The sequence below is a fragment of the Rhinolophus sinicus genome, chromosome 3, assembly GCF_057876585.1.
Source record: "Rhinolophus sinicus isolate RSI-liver-muscle chromosome 3, RSI-T2T, whole genome shotgun sequence".
Lineage (NCBI taxonomy): Eukaryota > Metazoa > Chordata > Mammalia > Chiroptera > Rhinolophidae > Rhinolophus > Rhinolophus sinicus.
The window spans coordinates 193,160,312-193,181,728 of NC_142503.1; the positions used below are offsets into that span (position 1 = coordinate 193,160,312).

Below are 21,417 nucleotides of genomic sequence, written 5' to 3' on the forward strand. Positions count from 1 at the left end.
TCTAAAAGTTTTATAGTTTTAGGTTTTTGGAAGATGTAAGTTTGTAATTCATTTTGAGTTAATGTGAGACTTAGGTCAAGGTTTTCTGTTTGTTTTTTAACTATTGGTGTCCAGTTGCTCCAGCACCTTTGGCTGAAGAGACTGTATTTCCTTCATTGAATTGCCTTTGTACCTCTGTCAAATATCAGTTGGGCATATTTGTGGAGGTCTAGTTCTGAATTCTCTCTTCTGTTCCATTGATTTATGTGTCTATCCCTCTGCCAGTACCGTGCAGTCTTGGTTATTGTAGCGATATAATGTCTTAAAATTGAGTAGACAGGTTCATCCCACTATATCCTTTTTTAAAATTTGTTTTTAGCTCTTCTAATTTTGTTTCCATATAAGTTTTAGAAAAATACTACGTCTATGTCGTGCAGGGGAACCTGCTCGCTGCACCATGTGTCACGCAGGGAGTCACGCGGGGTGTCATGCGGGGCCTCTGCTCCCGCTCTCCACACAAGAGCACAGGACATGGTGAGGCCAAAAAGGAACACCCACGGAGCCATAGATAGGGGAGTCATACCACTACAGTCTCACTGGCGGCTGGGTTGGAGACACAGGAAGCAGGAGCCACACAATCCGCAGCCTGCCATCTGCTTTTCTGCCAACTGACCAACCCCCTTGGCTAACTGCAATCCGCGCTTGCTAGCTCAGCCACCATCTTCTTGCTAGCCCCCATTTTCTGCTAGTGTAGCCACGGCAGTTATATTCATGGTCAGTGGCTCACTGGTTACAGCTGACAGCCAACTAGCCACAGCTGATGGCCATCTCATCACAGTTGATGGCCATTTACTACCTGAGCCAGCACTTTCCACGTGAGGCTGAGAGCCTGGAAACTGCACTCCTGGCTCTGTCCCCACAGTCTCCCAGAAATCTTACTGGGATTTTGATAAGAATTGTGTTAAACCGGTACACTGATTTGGGAGAATTGACATCTTCACATAGCGTATTATGTCTCTCTAATTATTTAGATCTTTGAATTCTTTCATTAACATTATGTAGTTTTCAGCATATGAGTCTTGTACTTTTGCTAGTATTTTATTTTTTGAGTGATTGTAAATGGTATTGTGTTTTTAATTTCAGTGGTTATGTGTTGGATTTTGTCAAATGTTTTTTCCGCATTGATTCATATGATCATGTCACATTCTTCTTCTTTAATCTGTTAACATGGTGGATTACACTGGTTTTGAATATTGAACCAGATTGGCATCCCTGGAGTAAGTCCCGTTTGTTCATGGATAATTCTTCCTTTTATATATTATTACTGTATTTTATTTGCTAATGTGTTAAGGATTTTACATCTATATTCATGAGAGATTTTCTTTTATAGGTTTCTTTGTTTTTTGTTTTTGCATCATTTTGATATTGATGTAATATCAGGTTCATAAAATGATTCAGGAAATGTTCTCATCTGTTCGGGTTTTTGGAAGAGATCATGTAGAATGGTGTTAATTCTTCATTAAATGCTTGGTAGAATTCTCCAGTGAAAATATCGGGGCCTGGAGATATTATTTTAGGAATTTTAAAATATGAATTCAACATCCTTAATAGTTGTATGTGTATTCAAATGATGTGTTTCATGTTGGGTGAGTTGTAGCAGTTTGTGTTTTGTGAGGAGTTCGTCCATTTTGTCCAAGTAGTCAGATTTGTATGTAAAATTATTTGTAGCATTCTCTTATTATCCTGTGATGTCTTCAGGATTTGTAGTGATAGCCTCTCTTTCAACCCTGATGTTGGTAATTTGTGTCTTTCGTTTTTTCTTTGTCAGTCTAGCTAGAGGTTCGTCAACTTTATTGATCTTTTAAAAGAACCAGGTCTTTGTTTTATTTCTCTATTGTTTTGTTTTTATTTAATTAATTTCTGCTCTTTATTATTGCCTTCTGCTTGCATGGTGATTATTTGTTCTTCTAGGTTCTTGAGGTGGAAGGTTGAATTATTGATTTGAAGTTTTTTCCTTTTTGTAATGGGGAAATTTAGTGTTACACATTTCTCTGCACTACTTCATCTGTGTCCCACAAATTGTGATATGTTGTATTTCATTTTTATTCAGTTCAGTGCTATAGTTAAAGTTTTCATTGGGATTTCTTGTTTGACCCATGGATTATGTAGAAATGTGTTATTTGGTTTCCAAGAATTTGGAGATTTTTCTGTTATTTTTCTATTATACATTTTAAGCTTAATTCCAGTGTGGTCAGAGAAAGCTCCATATGATTTTAATTTTTAAAAATTGAATGAGGATTGTTTTATGGCCCAGGATGTGGTCTTTCTTGATGTATGTTCTTTGGGCACTTGAAAGAACGTGTATGCTGCTGTTGTTCGATGGAGTGTTCTGTCAGTATTAATTAGATCTTGTTGGTTGATGGAATAGTTGAATTGTTCCATATCCTTGATTTTCTGTTTAATTGTTCCATCATTTGTTGACAGAGGGGTGTCCAAATTTCTGCCTGTGTATTTGTCTGTTTCTCCTTTGAATTTTGTCAGTTTTTGTTTCACATATTTTGTAACTCTGGTGTATACACAGTTAGGATTGCTATGTCTTCTTGGTGGATTACCTCTTTTACTATTGTATAAAATCCCTGTCTGTCTCTGGTGATTTTCTTTTCTCTGAGGTCTACTTTATCTGATACTGATATATAGCCAGTCCTGCTTTCTCTTGATTCACAATTCTATGATGTATCATTTTCTGTTCTTTACTTTCAATCTGCTGATATTGTTATATCTGAAATTAGTTTATTATAGGCTGCAATTAGTTGAGTTACTCATATGTTTTTAATCTACTCCACCAATCTCTGTCTTTTAACTGATATATTTAGACTATTTCCATTTAATGTAATTATTGGTATATGGGGCTTAAATCTGCTATTTCATTCTTTTTTGTTTGTTTCATCCATGCAGTGTTTTGTCTTCGCATCTGTGATGTATTAGAGATCACATATTTTTTTCCTAATTGCAAAGTTAGTGAATAGAATTCATTGAATGTTCAATGTTAAATATTACTGATATCAATTCATCCAGTGAGCCATGCATTCATTCATCCTTTTAAAAGACATTTACCGACCTTGTAGTCTGGGCCAGGCATTGTCATGTGAAACAGTACTTTTTCAGATATTTCTCTTCTCTCTCACTTCTTTAGTAGTGTATTTGTTTCCATAGGCTACTGTAGTGAATTACCATGAACTGGATGGCTTAAAACAACAGATTTTATTTTCTTACAGTTCAGGAGGCTAGAAGTCTGAAATCAGTATTACTGAACCAAAATCAAGGTGTAAGCAGGGCTCTAGGAGAGAATCTTTGCCTCTTCCAGCTTCTGCTGGTCGTCAGCATTCTCTGACTGGTGGCAGCATCACTCCAATGTCTGCTCTGTGCTCAGATTGCTTTCTATTCTGTTGTTTTTCTCCTTCGAGTATCTCTTAAGGACACTTGTTATTGGGTTTATAGCCTACCTAGATAATCCAGGATGATTGCTTTATCTCGAGATCCTTTTTCAAATTAAGATAACATTCATAGGTTCCAGAATTAGAATGTAGACATTTATGGGGGGCTGCCATTCAACCCAGTACAAGTACCATATTGCCCCGAAAATAAGACCTAGCCAGACCATCAGCTCTAATGCGTCTTTTGGAACAAAAATTAATATAAGACCCAGTATTATATTATATTATATTATATCATATTACATTAAAAAACCTGGTCTTATATTATGTAAGACCCAGTCTCATATTATATTAAAATAAGACCAGGTCTTATATTAATTTTTGCTCCAAAAGACGCATTAGAGCTGATTGTCTGGCTAGGTCTTATATTTGGGGAAACACGGTAGTATTTTTATATGCAACTTTAATTTCCATTTTGATCTTCTCTCCATCTTGGTATGGGTCCCATATTTCAGTCCCTTCTCCTTTCCCTCTTGATTTTGTCTTTTAAAGTATTTACTTAGAGAGTGGTGAGAATAGTGGAATGATTGTGCTGACCTGTATTTCACAGCTTACTGTACCGCAACAGAGAAAAAGCCTTTCTTCACAGCAGGGCAGTTTCGATTAGAATCAGAATATGCTTCTTATTAACAGAACTTATAAGACTCTGAAGCAAATAAATATAATACTTAAAGAGACTTCAAACAAGCAAACATGTTAAGGTGTTACCCGTATATAGTGACAAATAGTTCCATTTGAAGAGCTAAGTAAAAATAATTTTAATTAAGATAAATACTATGGCATTATCAATTAACATTTAAATTGGGGTATCAGTTAAGAATAGGTGGACTTTCCCTCTGAGATGGTACCATATTTACTAGTTACACACACACACACACACACACACACACACACACACCGGGGGTGCCAAAAAAATGTATACACGTGACTTGTATTCATCTTTTGTTATTGGTATATATTGAGCATTACAATTTTAATACAGTGTTTTCCTTTCTTAAAATGTGTGTATACATTTTTTTGGCATCCTCTGTATATGTACATATGGGGGTGCCAAAAAAATATATACAAGTGGATACTTCGGTCAGCGTTGCTCAAGCAGTAGTTCGCCGTAATCAGTAGTGTCTGGACACTGATGGTAACCACTTTGAGCATCTCTTGTAATTGCAGAAGTCAAACGTGACTTGTATTCATCTTTTGTTATCAGTATATATTGAGTATTACAATTTTAATACAGTTTTCCTTTCTTTTAAAAACAAACAATTGTTTTGCATGGAAATGTTTTTTTCTGAAGAATCTGAACACCTTTTTAAGGTGTTTGGATCACTAGAATATCACTGACATTATTTTGGTAAAGCCTTAGTGACCTAATGAATGTTATGTCGAAAAGGTACTGTATAAATTATACCTTACTGACCTTTAAAAATTTTGAATTTGTCTTTAAAAAGTTTCTGGCAACCGTAGAATCATTCTGTTACTACAGGTAATTTCATTGTACCAGAAGGAAGTTGTTGTATGATCTGCTGTAGTTGATTTTGTTGCTTTCCCTGCTGCTGTTATGGTTATTAATATTTTACCATAATGAAATTTTACCATTCATATTTTTATAAAGTACAGCAAATTGACAGGTCACAGAAAAAAATGAGATAGAATTTTAAAGTAAGTATTTAACAATAGACTTCAAGACTTTGAGACTTGAGATATGTATATAGATAATCTTGTTTTAGCATAAGCATAATTAATATTTTCATGCATTTGTTATAAATTTAGTTAATGAAATTTCAGTTGTGTTTTTTTAATATCAAAGTGATGTATTTAAAGTTTAAACTTTGTCAAAGTCTGCTTATCATTAAAAACAGTCATTTTCAAATTAACCCTTACTTTTTATAATCATAAACCAGGAATTCGGCTAATATTTACAAATTTTAAATTTGTGTTTTCTTTGTAAGTGCTGGTCAAGATATCCAAGGAACAAGTGTGATTGCAAATCTTCCGTATTTGATGCGACAGAATCCTGCTGAGACACTGCGGAGAGTCTTGCCAAAAGTTAGAGTAAGTTGGTGTGAAATAAGATATGAATTTACCATTTTTTTTAAGAAGCATGTCGTCATTTCAGAGCTTTTGATGGCTGATCTTTTGCACTTAATCACCGAATGGAGGAAGCATTATGATACACATTTTGAATTATGATGAAAATATGTAGGGAAATTAGCTCATGGAAATGGAGAAATCCAGGTCGTAAGCTGTAAAGATTTCTTTAGTCATTTTCTGAGTAGACACATTTTAGCAAAGTTAGCTTTTCAGTAGCTTGGAAAAAAATCTTAGTCTCACATTCATAGCTATCTTACTTGGTATTCTGTCAACTTAAATCTATATTAATAGTATTCTATCACATTGATTGTATAATTTAACTGATATTCCTAATAATGACCATATGGTGACATCTAAAGAATCATCGAATAAAGATTGAATGGTGGTCATCACAATTTTAGTTCTATTTTTATTTTCTTGCTTCCCAAATTCTTCAGGATTAGTTTTCCTGCTTTAAACAACAGTATTTGATCTACTATAATGTTCTTTCCTTTATTTAATACTTGTTGATAATATATAATATTAAATATTTAATAGACAATATTTATTATTTCTTTGTACCTGTGTGCAAAGTGCTGTTCTTTGTAAGAACTTGAATGAACAAAACAGACAACAGTCTATGTGTCCTTAGGGAGTTTGCTTACTAGTGGGCTCAGGGAGGTTACACGCTAATGGGAGCATGTTTGCTAACAGTGAGTTTTGTATGCTTTGGCTTTCTCTTTGGTTATAACTTTTTCATAGTTAAAAAGTTTATTTATACATGTCTACTGTAATTATTAGTGTGTCCTTGTGTTTTATTTTTAGGCATGTATAGCATGGTTGGTTCCAGTTACTGTGATTTATATCAGAAATGTATCATGTTATTTTTACAAGATGCCTGTATTTCTATGTAGGCAATATGAATATTTTTACAAATTAAAATGGTGAATTGAGATGTTTGTTTTAGCTTTGTATGTGATTCAAAAGTGAGTCAAGCCTTTTATTACCTATTTTTCTCAGAATCATGCCATAATTTCAATAGAATTAAGTCTACATAGCCCAGGTTTAATTTTATATTAACTTCAGTGATATTAACTGACCTAAGTTTATTAGCATGACACCGGAAATGCCCAGTTAAACAATAGTGGAAGGGTTAGGACTTCTTGACTACAGAGTTATTTGTATGTCAGCTAATTAGATTTAAAGCTAAAAATATGGAGCATGCTACACACTGTGTTGAACAGGCTAAATCTGGTCCATAGACAACATACCGAATGTCTCAAGTTTCATAAAGTAAAAATAAAAGATGAAGAATAGAGAGTAGTGACCTTCAAATTATTTTGAAAAAAGCCTTTTTCTAATGCGGGTATAGTAGTCAATTAAATAGTAAGTCCTGCAAATCTTAATTTCATGGGTGTGTGTAAAGAATATTATACACTCATACCTAGGATATATTTATACAAAGAATCAAATGTATCTGCTGAAACTATATAATTATAAAGATTTTTTAATAAGCTTTTAAAGTAATAAAAATTAATCCATAATATTAAAGACTTACTGAATGAATGGGTACTATAAAGAAAATATATACTAATAAATATGTACTGAGAAAACCATTACTCAATGCTGAATGATTTTATTCATTTCTTGAGTTAATCAGCAAGCAGTTGTTTACTTAGGTCACTTACCTTGCCATGTACAAAATAGACACAGAAAAGGTGGAAGACAGTCCCAAGTTAGATTCTATGTCAGGAAGGCCTAAAGCTATGGAAAAAAGTTAAAGAACAAGCAGAGTATTTAATTGTATGATTCTGACATTCTGTAAAAATGCTGAAGAATGAAGCAACTGGGAAAGACTCAATGGCGGCAATAATTATGTCTTTTATAGAGAATTTACTATATAATGTAGGCAGCTAAACATTTAAGTAACCCTGTGTCAAATTGTAAGGCCTATGTTTAAGTGTAAATCACTTTCAAATCATTGTGTTCAGACATTGTTAAATTTATTGGCACTCAGGGTTAGCACCTTCTTCAATTCTGCCTTGCTTCTGTGAGGGATTACTTTCAAGTGATAAAACCATGGCATAAATCACACATAGCCACTTGATTCACTTGTGCTATGGTCACAATTTCTTAATTTTATGAAGAAGCAATCTTGCAATACAAGTGAGCATTTAATAATAATGGCATTCTCATTCATTTGTAAGTATTTACTGAGTACCTCCCATGCGCCAGGCACTGTTCTAAGCACTGAGAAAATAAGGGTGAACAAAACAGAGAACTTGCCCTCAAGGAGGTGACAGTCTAGAGTGGGGAAAGAGACATAAACTGAGTAAGTGAGTGTACAGAATAGGATAAAGTGACGGGGGACCTGCTGTGCATTGGGAGGACATGGAAAACCTCTTTGAGGAACTGAAAACTGAAGGAGAGGAGGAAGCAGACACTTGGGGACAGGAATGAGTGGTCCATGCAGAGCGAGCAGCAGATAGCCCCGAAGAAGAAGGAGCTTGGTGCAATGGAAAGAGGCATGTACGGTCGGAAACCCGTGGTAGGGGTGGGTGTGATTTCAAAAGGTGTTAGAGTGATAGTAAGCGACAGAGCATGAAGAGCTCTTCTTTCTTAGGCTGGTGGAAAACGACTGACGGCTTTCAGCAGAGCAGTGACTTACCCCGTTTATATTTTACAGTGATCATTTTGGTACTTGTGTGGAGAGTGGATTGGACTGGGAGAATCAGGAAGCTACAGCCCAGGTCCTCATGATATTTGAAGGTGTCTTGGATTAGGGCAGCCAATTCAGACAGTAGAGAGGAGTGGATGTACCTGAGTCACATTCATCGAGGTAGAATGAACAGAACTTCATAGCGGATGGGATGTGGGAAGCGAGAGCTACTTTCCATATTTCTGGCTTTAGCATCCAGATGGTTCTGCTGGTTTTGAGTATGTTGGTTGATAACGTTTATTAAATCCATGGGGGAAAATAGTTTGAGTACTTACTAATACTAATCATTCTATGAGTGATTTACTTTTAGAAAATTTAAAGATATGAACGAACAATAGATATTTTATGTAAGAAGCTGATCATCCCAAGATTCTTCCCACATTTATAGCAGTAGTATAAGCAACTTTTGAACTCACTACCTAGCTTTACCTTAAAGAACATCAGATAAAGTGAGGATGGAGATTTTTCTGGCTTTAGGCATTTATAAAATTTCACCAATGATATTTTTATTTTTCAATTCTTGGGGGTTTTATTATATTTGTGTTTCATCCTTAGAATAATATATTAACTGAAAAATGGCTTTTTAAAACAGGTTGCTATTGTCACTGTTTTTAGAAATAAAGGAATTCGAGGTTAAAAATAAAATGGCAGATATAGTCAGGATTAGAACTGAGCTAATCCATAGCATTTCTGCAATTTACTTTCTAAGTTTTATCTGAAGTAGACAATGGATGATAGTGCAATTAGGTAAATCATTTTAAGATTGAATTTAAATAAGAATCCAGAAAGGAAATATTTTGACTTTCAATTTAAATTCCCTAAATATGGAGACACTTTTAAGTATGGCTGTTATATCCATGTTATATGATTTAATCCTAGGGTATTCCTTTAAAAAAGAAATACATTTTTTCTTGTGGTCTTTATTAAGTTTGAATTCTTTTCCACAGTATATTAAATTGAAATCTTAGATGTTAGATTTCAATATTTGACTTGAAATTCTGGTTATATAGAAGTAAAAGAATTTGATTGCCAAGATAAATTTCTAAAATACTGTGTTCCTTATAAAATTTAAAATGGTAATATCGGTGACTTCTTTGTAATGAAGTGCAAAAATAGTCTCCACCTGTTGAGTTGTTGAGTCCTTTTAATTGTTTTCTTCATTTATTTTAGGAACCAAAATATATGGCATAAAATTACATAATAGAAAATCTACAATGTCAGAAATGGATAAAAATCACTGTAGCTAACATTCATTGAGGTCTTGCTATATGTCAGGCACTGTAGTCTGTCAAACATTTTATGTATTTTTTATCTCTTTGAATGCTCATAGCAGTTCTATAAGTTGAAAGAGGAAAAAACAAGTTAGTTGAGTAACTTGTCCCAAGTCACAAAGCCAGCAAGCGGTGTGATGATTTTGAACAGGAGGTCTGAGTCCTGAGTCCTCCTTCTTAACCACTACACAAACTTTTCATTAGCCAGTAATGACTGTAACAGATTTATAATGTGTAATTTTACTTCTCAAGCCTAGTCAGCTCTTGTCTGGTTACTACAGCAGTCTCCTCGCTGGACCTAGTGCTTCTACTTTGCCCCCTCGAGCCCTCTCTGCAGGGAGATAATTTATTTATTTGGGAACAATCTACAATATACATTCTTTTACAAATAAAATTGTACAATGTGATGATTTAATGTGTGTGTGTGTGTATATATATATATATATATATATATACACATTAAATCATCACGTTGTACAAATTTATTATCACAATTAAGTTAATTAATGCTTTGATCATCTCACATACCTGTTTCCTGGGAAATAAGACCTAGTCAGACAATCAGCTCTAATGCGTCTTTTGGAGCAAAAATTAATATAAGACCCGGTCTTATATTATATAAGACCGAGTTTTATATTATAGTAAAATAAGACCAGGTCTTATATTAATTTTTGCTCCAAAAGACGCATTAGAGCTGACTGTCCGGCTAGGTCTTATTTTCGGGGAAACATGGTAGTTACTTTTTATTCTTCAGAGAGTCTTTTAAAAGCGTCAATCCCATCTCGATGTCTTCATGAAGATTACTTAAGAGGTGTGATAGGCAGAGTTATGGCCTCCCAAAGATATCAGGTCCTCATCCCTGGAACCTAGAAATGTCACCTTATTTGGAAAAAGTTTTTGCAGTTGTGGTGAAGCATGTTGCGATATTAGAGAGATTATCCTGGATTTTCTAGGTGGACCTGAAATGCCATGTCTCCTTGTAAGAGGACAGCAGAGAGATTTGGCACAGACATAGAGGAGAGGGCCATGTGAAGATGGAGGCAGAGATTGGGGTGACACAGCTACAAGCCAAGGAATGCCAGCAGCCCCTGGAAGCTAGACGAGGCAAAGCACAGATTTTACTCTAGCGCCTCCGGAGGGAGTGTGGCTTTGCCAACACTTTGATTTGCGCTGAGTGCTACTGATTTAGGACTTATGGCATCTAGAACTGAGAGAATACATTTCTGTTGTTTTAAGCACTCATTTTGTGGTCATTTACTGCCTGCAGCCACAGAAAAACTAATACAAGAGGCTTCCCATGTCAGTAGAATAAAATTCCTCGCCATGCCCCTAAATGAGCCGTCTAGCTTTCTGACCTCATCACCTACCGTTCTTTCCCCCGTTTCCATAAGGGCAGAATCTCTGTCAGTCTGGTTTACCACGGTAGCCCCAGAACCTGGAACACTGCTTGGCAAATAGTAAGCACTCAAAAATTATTTTGAAATGAGCATTGATTAAACTTAATATTCTGAGACAGTAAGTGTCTGTCTGAAAGACCAGTGATACATTGGCCTGATCCACTGATGGCAGTGTTGGATGAGCAGTAAAAACAGGACATCAGTGGGGTGATAGAATGGTGATCTGTGTTCCTAGAGAGAGCTTTGGGAGGAGTGGGAGAAAGATACACCATGGGGAAAGGATAAAAGGATTAATCGATATGAAATTTGATCATTTGAGATCAGTAGATGGTGGTGGACCAATCTTCTGATTCTGAAAGGATTCATTCGTTCAACGTATATTAATTTTGTATGACTTTCTTTTCATTTACAGAAATAATAGAAAAATATCATACATTTCTCCAAGTGTGATTTTACTAGAGTATTTTGTATCTACTGAATATAGGTAGATTTTTTTTAAAAGTTCTAATTTTTCAGATTTTTATAGAAAGCCTTTACTGTGTAAATAATGATATTTGTGAATAAAAAGCTTAACTTTACTTACTCTATGAGTCCTATTTCAAGTGGCACAGATACGTGGATAAACAGTAATAACACGAGGGACTGTTACTGTAGGCCAGGCACTGTGCTTAATGCTATAGATACATCCTTTTAAAGTCTTTATACAATTCCACATGATGTATTTCTTGTTATTTTACAGTTGAGAAAATCCAGACCTAAAAAATTCAGTGTTTGACTATGAATACTTTTGGGGAGGTTTCTAGGAAGCCTGGAATTATATGATTTATTCTTACAGTTCACCAAGAATAATAAAAATAGCCTTAACTAAAGGAATTAAATCGCACAAGCAGGTGATGCAGATTGCTTTTTTCTTTTGTTTGCAGCTCAAAAATAAAAGTACCTGTCTTTTTCACCATAGGTGATGTTTTCTGAGATAAGTTAAAAGTTAAACTCTGAGAAAAGCAAAAGGATTTCGTAAAAGAAACACATTTATAATAAACAGAACATGATGTCTCAGACACCGCATAGGTTATACAAAGCCCACAGTGGAGTACAGTAGTCTATTGACAGGCCAAACATTTAGGGACATTCTGATGTGAAGGAAGGTGAGGAAGAAAATGAAATCATTCCTATAATGTAAGTTGATGTAAAACAATGATCAGGATCAGAATCAACCTTACTAGGAGGTTTTATGAGCTAGGAAGCGTAAAACTATGTAACTATTTTTCTAGTTCACTAAGAAAAGAAAAAGTAGTGGTATTAACCAATGGAATTAGAGAGCATGAACAGATGACACAAATTACTCTTTGTTCAGTGGTTGACATCTCAAAAAAAAAAAGTATCTTGATCACAATGCATTTTGAAAATAATGTCTGTGTTATGTCTTTCTCTTTTTTATGTGTATCTATTTGTGTTTAAGGACAAAGTTGATCAACACCATTATTATTTTACAATAGTGATTAAATTTAATGGAAAGATTTACTGGGCATATATAAAATGTTATATTCACTAGTATTGCTAATAGACCTAAAAATATTGCCTTTCAGTAAATTCTAGTGGAGACCACTGTTCTCATATGGATTTCTCAGTCATTCAATCATTTGTTATTTTTACGCTGCTTACAATAAAAATGAACTGGAATTTCTGAAATTCTTAATTCAAGAATCTTTTGTTTCTGTGGAAATGGGACCACTGTTACTACTTGAATACAGTTTCTGACTTTAGGGATTTGAGTGATATGAAGGATCATTTATAGGTATTTTTATTTACAACCCTTGCAAAATTATAAAACAAAGATATTCACATACTCCACTGTAATAAAGGTATGTGCTGTTTGATTTAAAACCTTATAGATTAACTAAACTTCTGGAAGTGTGGTGAACTAAATATCCTAGAAAAATTTCCAAAATCAGAACATCTAGAAGGTCTGGACAAAGTACAATAAATATTCTTTTAAATGCATAATTAAGCTTGTAAGAGAGTAAGGGATTTTCAGGGCTCAATAACCAAACTGCCAGTTCCACGTCTACTTAGACTGCAGGCATGTGCAAGAAAGCATCACTCTCATTTTAAAATAGTGGGTTAGGCACAAAAACCATACAATTATGATTTTTCTTGAGCTTACCAGAGGTGGTCACAAGGCAATCAAGTACACTGAATTCAGAAGACCAGCAGCTCCTCTGAGGAAGATGGGACACAGGGACACAGACTTTTTTTTTAATTAAAGTTTACTGGGGTGACAATTGTTAGTAAAGTTACATTTCAGGTGTACAATTCTGTAATACATTATCTATATCTCACTTTGTGTGTTCACTACCCAGAGTCAGTTCTCTTTCCATCACCATATATTAGACCCCATTTACCCTCCTCTAGAGCCCCCTTCCACCATTACCCTCTGGTAACCCCTGAACTATTGTCTATGTCTATAAGTTTTTGTTCCTTCATTTGTTTGTCCTGTTCTTTTGTTGTTTTCGGTTTTATATACCACATATCAGTGAAATCATATAGTTCTCTACTTTTTCTGAATGGCTTATTTCGCTTAGAATTATAATCTCAAGATCCATCCATGTTGTTACAAGTGGTCCTATTTCATCTTTTCTTACCGCCGAATAGTATTCCATTGTGTATATGTACCACAACTTTTTTATCCATTCATCTATCGAATGCCATTTTGGTTGTTTCCTTGTCTTGGTCACCGTAAATAAAGCTGCAATGCACATTGGAGCACATATGTCTTTATGGATAAATGTTTTCAGATTTTTTGGGTAGATACTCAGGAGAGTCATATGGTAATTCTGTTCGTAATTTTTTGAGGAACCTCCACACTGCCTTCTATAGCGGCTGCACCAGTCTGCATTCCCACCAACAGTGTATGAGGGTTCCTTTTTCTCCACAGCCTCTCCAACACTTGTTACTATTTGTCTTGTTGATGATAGCCATTCTGACTGGGGTGTGGTGATATCTCATTGTGGTTTTTATTTGCATTTCTCTGATGATTAGTGATGTTGAGCATTTTTTCATGTCTATTGGCCATTTGTATGTCCTCTTTGGAGAAATGTCTCTTCAGGTCCTCTGCCCATTTTTCAACTGGGTTGTTTGTTTTTTGGTTGTTGAGTTGTGTGAGTTCCTTGTATATTTTGGATATTAGTCTCTTACGGAGGCACTGTTTGCAAAAATCTTCTCCCATTCAGTTGGTTACCTCCTTATTTTGTCAATAGTTTCTTTTGCTGTGCAGAGAAGCCTTTAAGTTTGATATAGTCCCATTCAGTTATTTTAGCTTTTACTTCCCTTGCCTTTGGAGTCAAATTCATAAAATGCTCTTTGAACCCAAGGTCCATAAGTTTAGTACCTATGTTTTCTTCTATGCAGTTTATTGTGACAGGTCTTATGTTTAGGTCTTTGATCCATTTTGAATTAATTTTGGTACATGGTGACAGCAGTCCAGTTTCATTCTTTTGCATGTGGCTTTCAATTCTCTCAGCACCATTTAGTGAAGAGGCTGTCTTTTCTCCATTGTATGTTTTTGGCTTCTTTGTAGAAAATTATCTGTCCGTATTTATGTGGGTTTATTTGTTCTCAATTCTATTCCATTGGTCTATGTGTCTGTTTTTCTGCCAGTACCGTGCTGTCTTGATTATTGTTGCCCTATAGTACAAGCTAAAGTCAAGGAGTGTGATACCTCCAGCATTGTTGTTTTTTCTTAGGATTGCTGTGGCTATTCAGGGTCTTTTGTGGTTGCATACGAATCTGATGATTTTTTTGTTCTATTTCTTTAAAAAATGCCATTGGAATTTTGATGGGGATTGCATTAAGTCTGTATATTGCTTTGGGTAATATGGCCATTTTAACTATGTTGATTCTTCCAATCCATGAGCATGGAATGTCTTTCCATTTCTTTGTGTCTTCTTCAATTTCTTTTAAAAATGTCTTACAGTTTTCAGCATATAAGTCTTTCACATCCTTGGTTAAGTTTATTCCTAGGTATTTTATTCTTTTTGTTGCAATTGCAAAAGGAATTTTTTTTCCTTTTTCTGAGATTTCGTTATTAGTGTATATGAATGCAGTGGACTTTTGTATATTCATGTTGTAGCCGGCAATTTTACTGTATTCGTTTATTGTTTCTAATAGCTTTTTGGTGTGGAGTCTTTAGGGTTTTCTATATATAGCATCATGTCATCTGAAAAGAGTGACAATTTAACTTCTTCATTCCCAATTTGGATGCCTTTTATTTCTTTGTCTTGCCTGATTGCTCTGGCGAGGACTTCCAATACTGTGTTGGAGAGCAGAGGTGATAGGGGACAGCCCTGTCGTGTTCCTGAACATAGAGCAAAGGGCTTCAATTTTTCACTGCTAATTATATTAGCTGAGGATTTGTCATATATGGCCTTTATTATGTTAAGGTATTTTCCTTCTATACCTATTTTATTAGGTGTTTTAATTATAAATGGATGTTGTATCTTGTCAAACGCTTTTTCTGCATCAATTGATATAATCATATAACTTTTGTCCTTTATTTTATGTGATGTATCACATTGATGGATTTGCGGATGTTGAACCATCCTTGTGCCCCGGGATGAACCCCACTTGGTCGTGATGAATAATATTTTTAATGCATTGTTGTATTCGATTTGCTAGAATTTTGTTTAGGATTTTTGCATCTGTATTCATAGAGATATTGGTCTGTAATTTTCTTTTTTTTGTGTTATCCTTACCAGGCTTTGGTATCAGGGTAACGTTGGCCTCATAAAATGAGTTAGGGAGTATTGTCTCTTCTTGAATTTTTTGGAAGAGTTTGAATAGGACAGTTATTAGATCCTCTTTGAAGGTTTGGTAGAATTCACTAGTGAAGCCATCTGGTCCCAGACTTTTGCTTTTGGGAAGGTTTCGGATGACTGATTCCATGTCCTTACTGATGATTGGTCTATTTAGATTTTCCAATGCTTCATGATTTTCAGCTTAGGAAAGCTATATGTTTCTAAGAACTTGTCCATTTCTTCTTGATTATTGAATTTGGTTGCATATAGTCCTTCATAGTATTCTTGGATGATCCTTTGTATTTCTGTGGTATCCGTGATAAGTTCCCCTCTTTCATTTCTGATTTTATTAGGGTCTTTTCTCTTTTTATCTTAGTGAGTCTAGCCAAGGATTTGTCAATTTTATTAATCTTTTCCAAGAAGCAGCTCTTTGTCACATTAACTTTTTCTATTGTCTTTGTGTTCTCTATTTCATTTAGTTCTGCTCTGATTTTTATTATTTCCTTTCTTCTGATGACCTTGGGTTTCATTTGTTCTTCTTTTGCTAGTTTTTTAAGGTGTAATGTGAGGTTATTTATCTGGGATTTTTCTTGTTTCTTGCCTGTAGTGTTATAAATTTCCATCTTAAAACTGTTTTTGCTGCATCCCCAAAATTTTGGTAGGATGTATTTTCATTCTCATTTGTTTCTATGTATCTTTTGATCTCTCCTCTTATTTCTTCTTTGACTTGGTCGTTCTTTAAAAGTATGTTGTTTAATCTCCACATATTTGTCGTTTTCTGCTTTCTTTTTGCAGTTGATATCCAGTTTCAAAGCCTTGTGATCGGAGAATATGCTTGGCATGATTTCAATTTTCTTAAATTTGTTGAGGCTAGTTTTGTGTCCCAATATATGGTCTATCCTTGAGAATGTACCATGTACAGTAGAAAAAAATACATAGTCTGATGTTCTAGGATGAAGTGCTCTATAAATGTCAATTATGTCTATTTCATCTAATGTGTCATTTAGGGCTGTTATTTCTTTATTTATTTTCTGTTTGGATGATCTATCCATAGCTGTCAGTGATGTAGTTAGGTCCCATACTATAATTGTGTTTTGGTCAATTTCTCCCTTTAGTTCTGTTAGTAGTTGCTTGGTGTATTTCGGTGCTCCCTGACTGGGGCATAAATATTGATGACTGTTATGTCTTCTTGTGGTATAGTTCCCTTTATCATTATGAAATGTCCATCTTTGTCTCTTGTTACCTTTTTTATCCTGAAGTCTGTTTCATCTGATATCATTATGGCTACACCTGATTTTCTCTGGGCACCATTTGCTTGGAGTGTCAATTTCCACCCTCTCACTTTGAGTCTATGTTTGTCCTTGTAGCTGAGATGTGTCTCTTGGAGGCAGCATATAGTTGGGTTTAGTTTTTTGATCCAGTCTGCTATTCTGTGCCTTTTTATTGGTGAGTTCAGTCTGTTTACATTTACGGTGATTATTGATATGTGAAGATTTCCTATCATTCTATCTTTAGTTTTCTGGTAAGACTGTGTCTCCATTGTTTATTTGCCTTTTTGTTGTCTATTATTTCTGTGTGGTGGTATTCTATGAATTTTCCCTGTGTTTCTTCTTTTATTACATTATATATTTCAGTTCTGGACTTTTTTTGAGTGGTTACCATTAAGTTTATGTAAAAGAAAGTTTCATATTTAGAGTATTCCATGTTCTTCAGCACACTTACTTTCTCCATTCCCATATTCCGGTTCACGCCTTTACTCTTCTCCCTTTTATGTTTTGGTTGTCACAAATTATCCCTATTTATGCAGGTCGAATAGCCTCCTTCAGTATTTCTTGTAGTGCAGGTCGTGTGTTAGAAAATTCCGTCAGCTTCTGTGTGTCTGGAAAGGTCTTTATTCCTCCTTCATGTCTAAGGATATCTTTGCTGGATATATTATTCTTAGCTCATAATGTCTCTCTTTCAATAGTTTGAATATTTGATCCACTCCTTCCTGGCTTGTAGAGTCTCTGCTAAAAAATCTGGTGATAATCTATTGGGCTTTCCTTTGTAGGTTATCGTCTTCTTTTTCCTGGCTGCCTTGAAGATTCTTTCTTTGTCATTAATTTTTGACAGCTTCAATTCAATGTGCCTTGGAGAAGGCCTGTTGTGGTTGAGGTAGTTAGGTGTTCTATTTGCTTCTTGGATTCGAGGATCCAGTTCTTTCCACAAGTTTGGGAAGTTCTCATCAACTATTTGTTTGAATATACTCTCTGTTTCCTTCTCTCTTTCTTCTCCTTCTGGTATGCCCATTCTTCTTATATTGCTCTTTCTTATGGTGTCAGAAAGTTCTTGTAGCGTTCTTTCATTTCTTTTAAGTCTTGGGTCTCTTTCTTCTTCCATCCAGATTTCCAGATTTCTATCTTCGATGTCACTGGTTGTTTCCTCCATCTGGTTCCTCCATCTGAACTCTACTACCTAAACTGGCTATTTCATTCTTCATTTCTTTATTGAGTTCTTAATCTCCAGAAATTCTATTTTATTCTTTTTAAAAATTTCAATCTCTTTGGTAAAATGTTCATTTTGTTCTTTGATTGTGTTTTGGAGTTCATTAAACTGCCCGTCTGTGTTTTCTAGCATCTCGTTGAGTTTTTTAAGAACTGCAATCTTGAATTCTATGTCATTTAAGTCACATATTTCCATGTCTTTAATTTCATTTTCTGGAGAATTTTCATTTTCTTTCTGAGCTGTCTTGTTACCTTGGTTATACATGGCAACTAATGATTTATTATTTCTCTTCCTAAACATCTACAGGAGTGGGTTTTACAACAGGTTTGATAGAAAGAGGTCTTTCTTTTGTTTTCCAATAGGTGTTGGTAGAATGTTTTATTTTCTCTCTGACTGCAGCCTTTTATTCTCTCTCACACTGTAGTGTTATATTTTCTCTGCACTATTCCGGCTTCTCACACAATGGGGGGATTCCCTGGAAGCCGGGCTTCTCCTCTGTGAACTGTTCGTCTGGGTCATAGGGCGCCGCCTCCGTGGGGGGATGTGGAGAGCTTCTGAAGTTCCAAAGGCTTCCTGCACCAGATTCAGAGCCCGTGTGTTTCAGCAGTTCTGTTTACTCCTGCAGGGATCCACCCAGATAGGTGGGGACAGGGGCGGGGTGAGTTGTGAGAAGTGGCCCAGAGCAATGGCAGCGACCACCACCACAGCCGGTCCTGCTTCCACAGCTCCCATCCCCTTTGCCGGAACTAGTTGGGCTGCGAATCTGTATCTGTGGTCCACAGTTCTCAGATCGGCAAATATTCTGTTCTTTTGATCTGACACTGCTACTGTTCCGCTTCTAGCACCGGGCAGGTGGGGGTGGGGCGAGCTCTGGGAGAGTAGGGAGGGGGCGGCTAGTCTCAGTGCCTAAGGCTTCTGTTCTCTGCTCGGCAGTGAGGGCTTAAACCACCGTTTTCAGCCTTCTTCTCTCAGTCTTTTCTCTGAGATCTCTGCTGTGAGCGTTGGCTTCAGCCATGTTATATGATATGCTGTCCCCTCAGCCCTGTGGGCCATAAGCGGAGCCCTAGCAGTCCGAGTTCTTCCCTCTCCCGCAGCTGCAGTAGTTCTGGGAAGCAGTGAGCTCAGAGCACCGAGCTATGTCTGCATCCTGCGCCCGCGTGTTCCCGTGTCAGCACTTCTCCCTTCTCTCCTCCCCTGCGTGTGCAATTTGCCCACCTTTAGATGATTTCAGTAGTGTGCCTCTTAGTCTTGCCTGTCTGCTGTGCAGGGAGTTGTTTGTGGAGTTATAGTTGTTCAATTTGTTGTAAATTCCAGGGGAGATTTCAAGAGGCTCACCTCACGGCGCCATTTTTATGGCAACTGGGGCACAGATTTTTGACAGAGTACAGGGGGAAGAAGTGACCACCACATAAGGTTGTTAGGAAAATAATCAGCTAAAATTGTGACAAGCTTTTTAAAGTTGGCTGTGGGCTAGCACAACAGTTTAGAATAACGTGGAGCTGCAGACCAAGGGAACTTTGCACTCACTTGCAAGCTCTTTCCCACAGGCCTCCTTGCCTTGGGGGAAGGGCAGGAGACTGGAGAGAGTCTCCCTTGATGCAGGCATGGTGATCATTGGCTAATGCTGGGGACAGGATCACAGCACCACCACTTCCTCCAAATGACATGCATGGACATATAGGGAGTTTCAGCAGAGAGATGGAAACTATAAAATAATCAAATGAAAATGCTAGAAATAAAAAGGATTATATCAGAGATGAAGCATTCCTTTGATGGGCTTATCAGCAGTTTGGACACAGCTGGGGAAAGAGTCAGTGAACTTGAAGGTAGAAATTATCCAAACTGAAACACAAAGATAGAAAAGAGTGAAAAAAAATAGAAGGGAGTATCAAATAGCTTTGAGACCATGTAAAGTGATCTACTGTATGTGCAATGGAGTCTCAGAATGAGAAAAGAGGAGACGGGAGAAGAACTATTTGAAGAAATAATGGCCAAAACTTCTGAAATTAATGAATGACAACAAACCAAAGATCCAAGAAGCTCAGAGAACCCAAGCAGGATAAACACACACACACACACACACACACCCTAGGCACACTATGATTGAAGTGCTTAATATAAAGAAAAAATATGAGACAATCTTGGGAGCAGGGACAAAAGAAACATTACATACAGAGGAACAAAGGTGAGAATAAAGCAGACTTGGTCAGAAACTATGCAGGTGGAGAATGGAATGTCATATTAGAAGTGCTGAAAGCAAAGAGAAAAAAGTGAACAAGAATGTGAATATATCTTTCAAGCATGAAGGCAAAATCCTATTTTTAAAAAATAAACAAAAATTGAAAAGATTTTTTTACTAGACTTATATAATATGAAATGGTAAGGGAAGTTCTTTAGGGGATGTAATGTGATACCAGATGGAAATTTAATTTATGTGAAGAAATGAACAGCACCAGAAGTGGTAAAAATTAGGGTAAATTTAAATGAAATAAGATTCTACACAAATTCTTCCAGAAAATAGAGGAGGAAGTAAGAACTTTACAAGTCATTCAATGAGGCCAAGATTACGCCCAAATGAGACATAGACATTACAAAAGCAAACAAACAAAAAATTAGATGCATATGTCTCATGAGCTTAGATGCAAACATCTTCTGAAAAGCAGAAAATTAAATCCAGCAGTATATAAAAAGGGTAATACATCATGACCAATTGGAGTTTATCCCAGGAATTCAAGGTTAGTTCAAAATTCAAAAACTAATCAATGTAAGTCATATCAACAAACTTAAAAAACAAACCACCATCTGGTTATCTCAGTAGATTTAGGAAAAGCATTTGACAAAATGCAACAGTTGTTCCTGAGAAATTAAAAAACACCAAAAAACTAAACTAGGGATAGTCAGGAGCTTCTTCAGAAAAACCTACAGGTAACATACTTACAGGTGAAAAACTGAGTGCTGTCCCCTAAGATCAGGAACAAGTCAAGAGTGTCCACTCTTACCACATTTGTTCAACACTACTGGACGTTCTATCAAGGGCAGTAAGGCAACAAAAAGAAATGAAAGGTATCCACATTGCAGAGAAAGAAGAAAAACTGTCTTTTTTTTGTCTTTTTTTTTTTGGTCAGATAACATCATCTATGATACATCTACAAAAGAAAATACTAGAGCTACTAAGTGAGTATAGAAAGGTTGCAGGATACAAGGTCAATATAC

The 21,417-nt window shown here is 35.9% G+C and overlaps 1 protein-coding gene across 8 annotated transcripts in view; it reads left to right on the plus strand.

Annotated features, from left to right (window-relative positions):
* The window catches only part of PPP4R4 (protein phosphatase 4 regulatory subunit 4), a 102,420-nt gene that overhangs the window by 30,071 nt on the left and 50,932 nt on the right, over positions 1–21,417 (plus strand). For 6 of the 8 annotated variants that reach the window (XM_074326992.2, XM_088797459.1, XM_088797460.1 and 3 more), the window contains exon 3: positions 5,420–5,522. The exons of the other annotated variants lie outside the window; for them this stretch is intronic. In XM_074326992.2, coding sequence (XP_074183093.1) covers positions 5,420–5,522 — 103 coding nt within the window. The remainder of the gene's footprint in view (positions 1–5,419; positions 5,523–21,417) is intronic. 8 annotated transcript variants of the gene reach the window in all.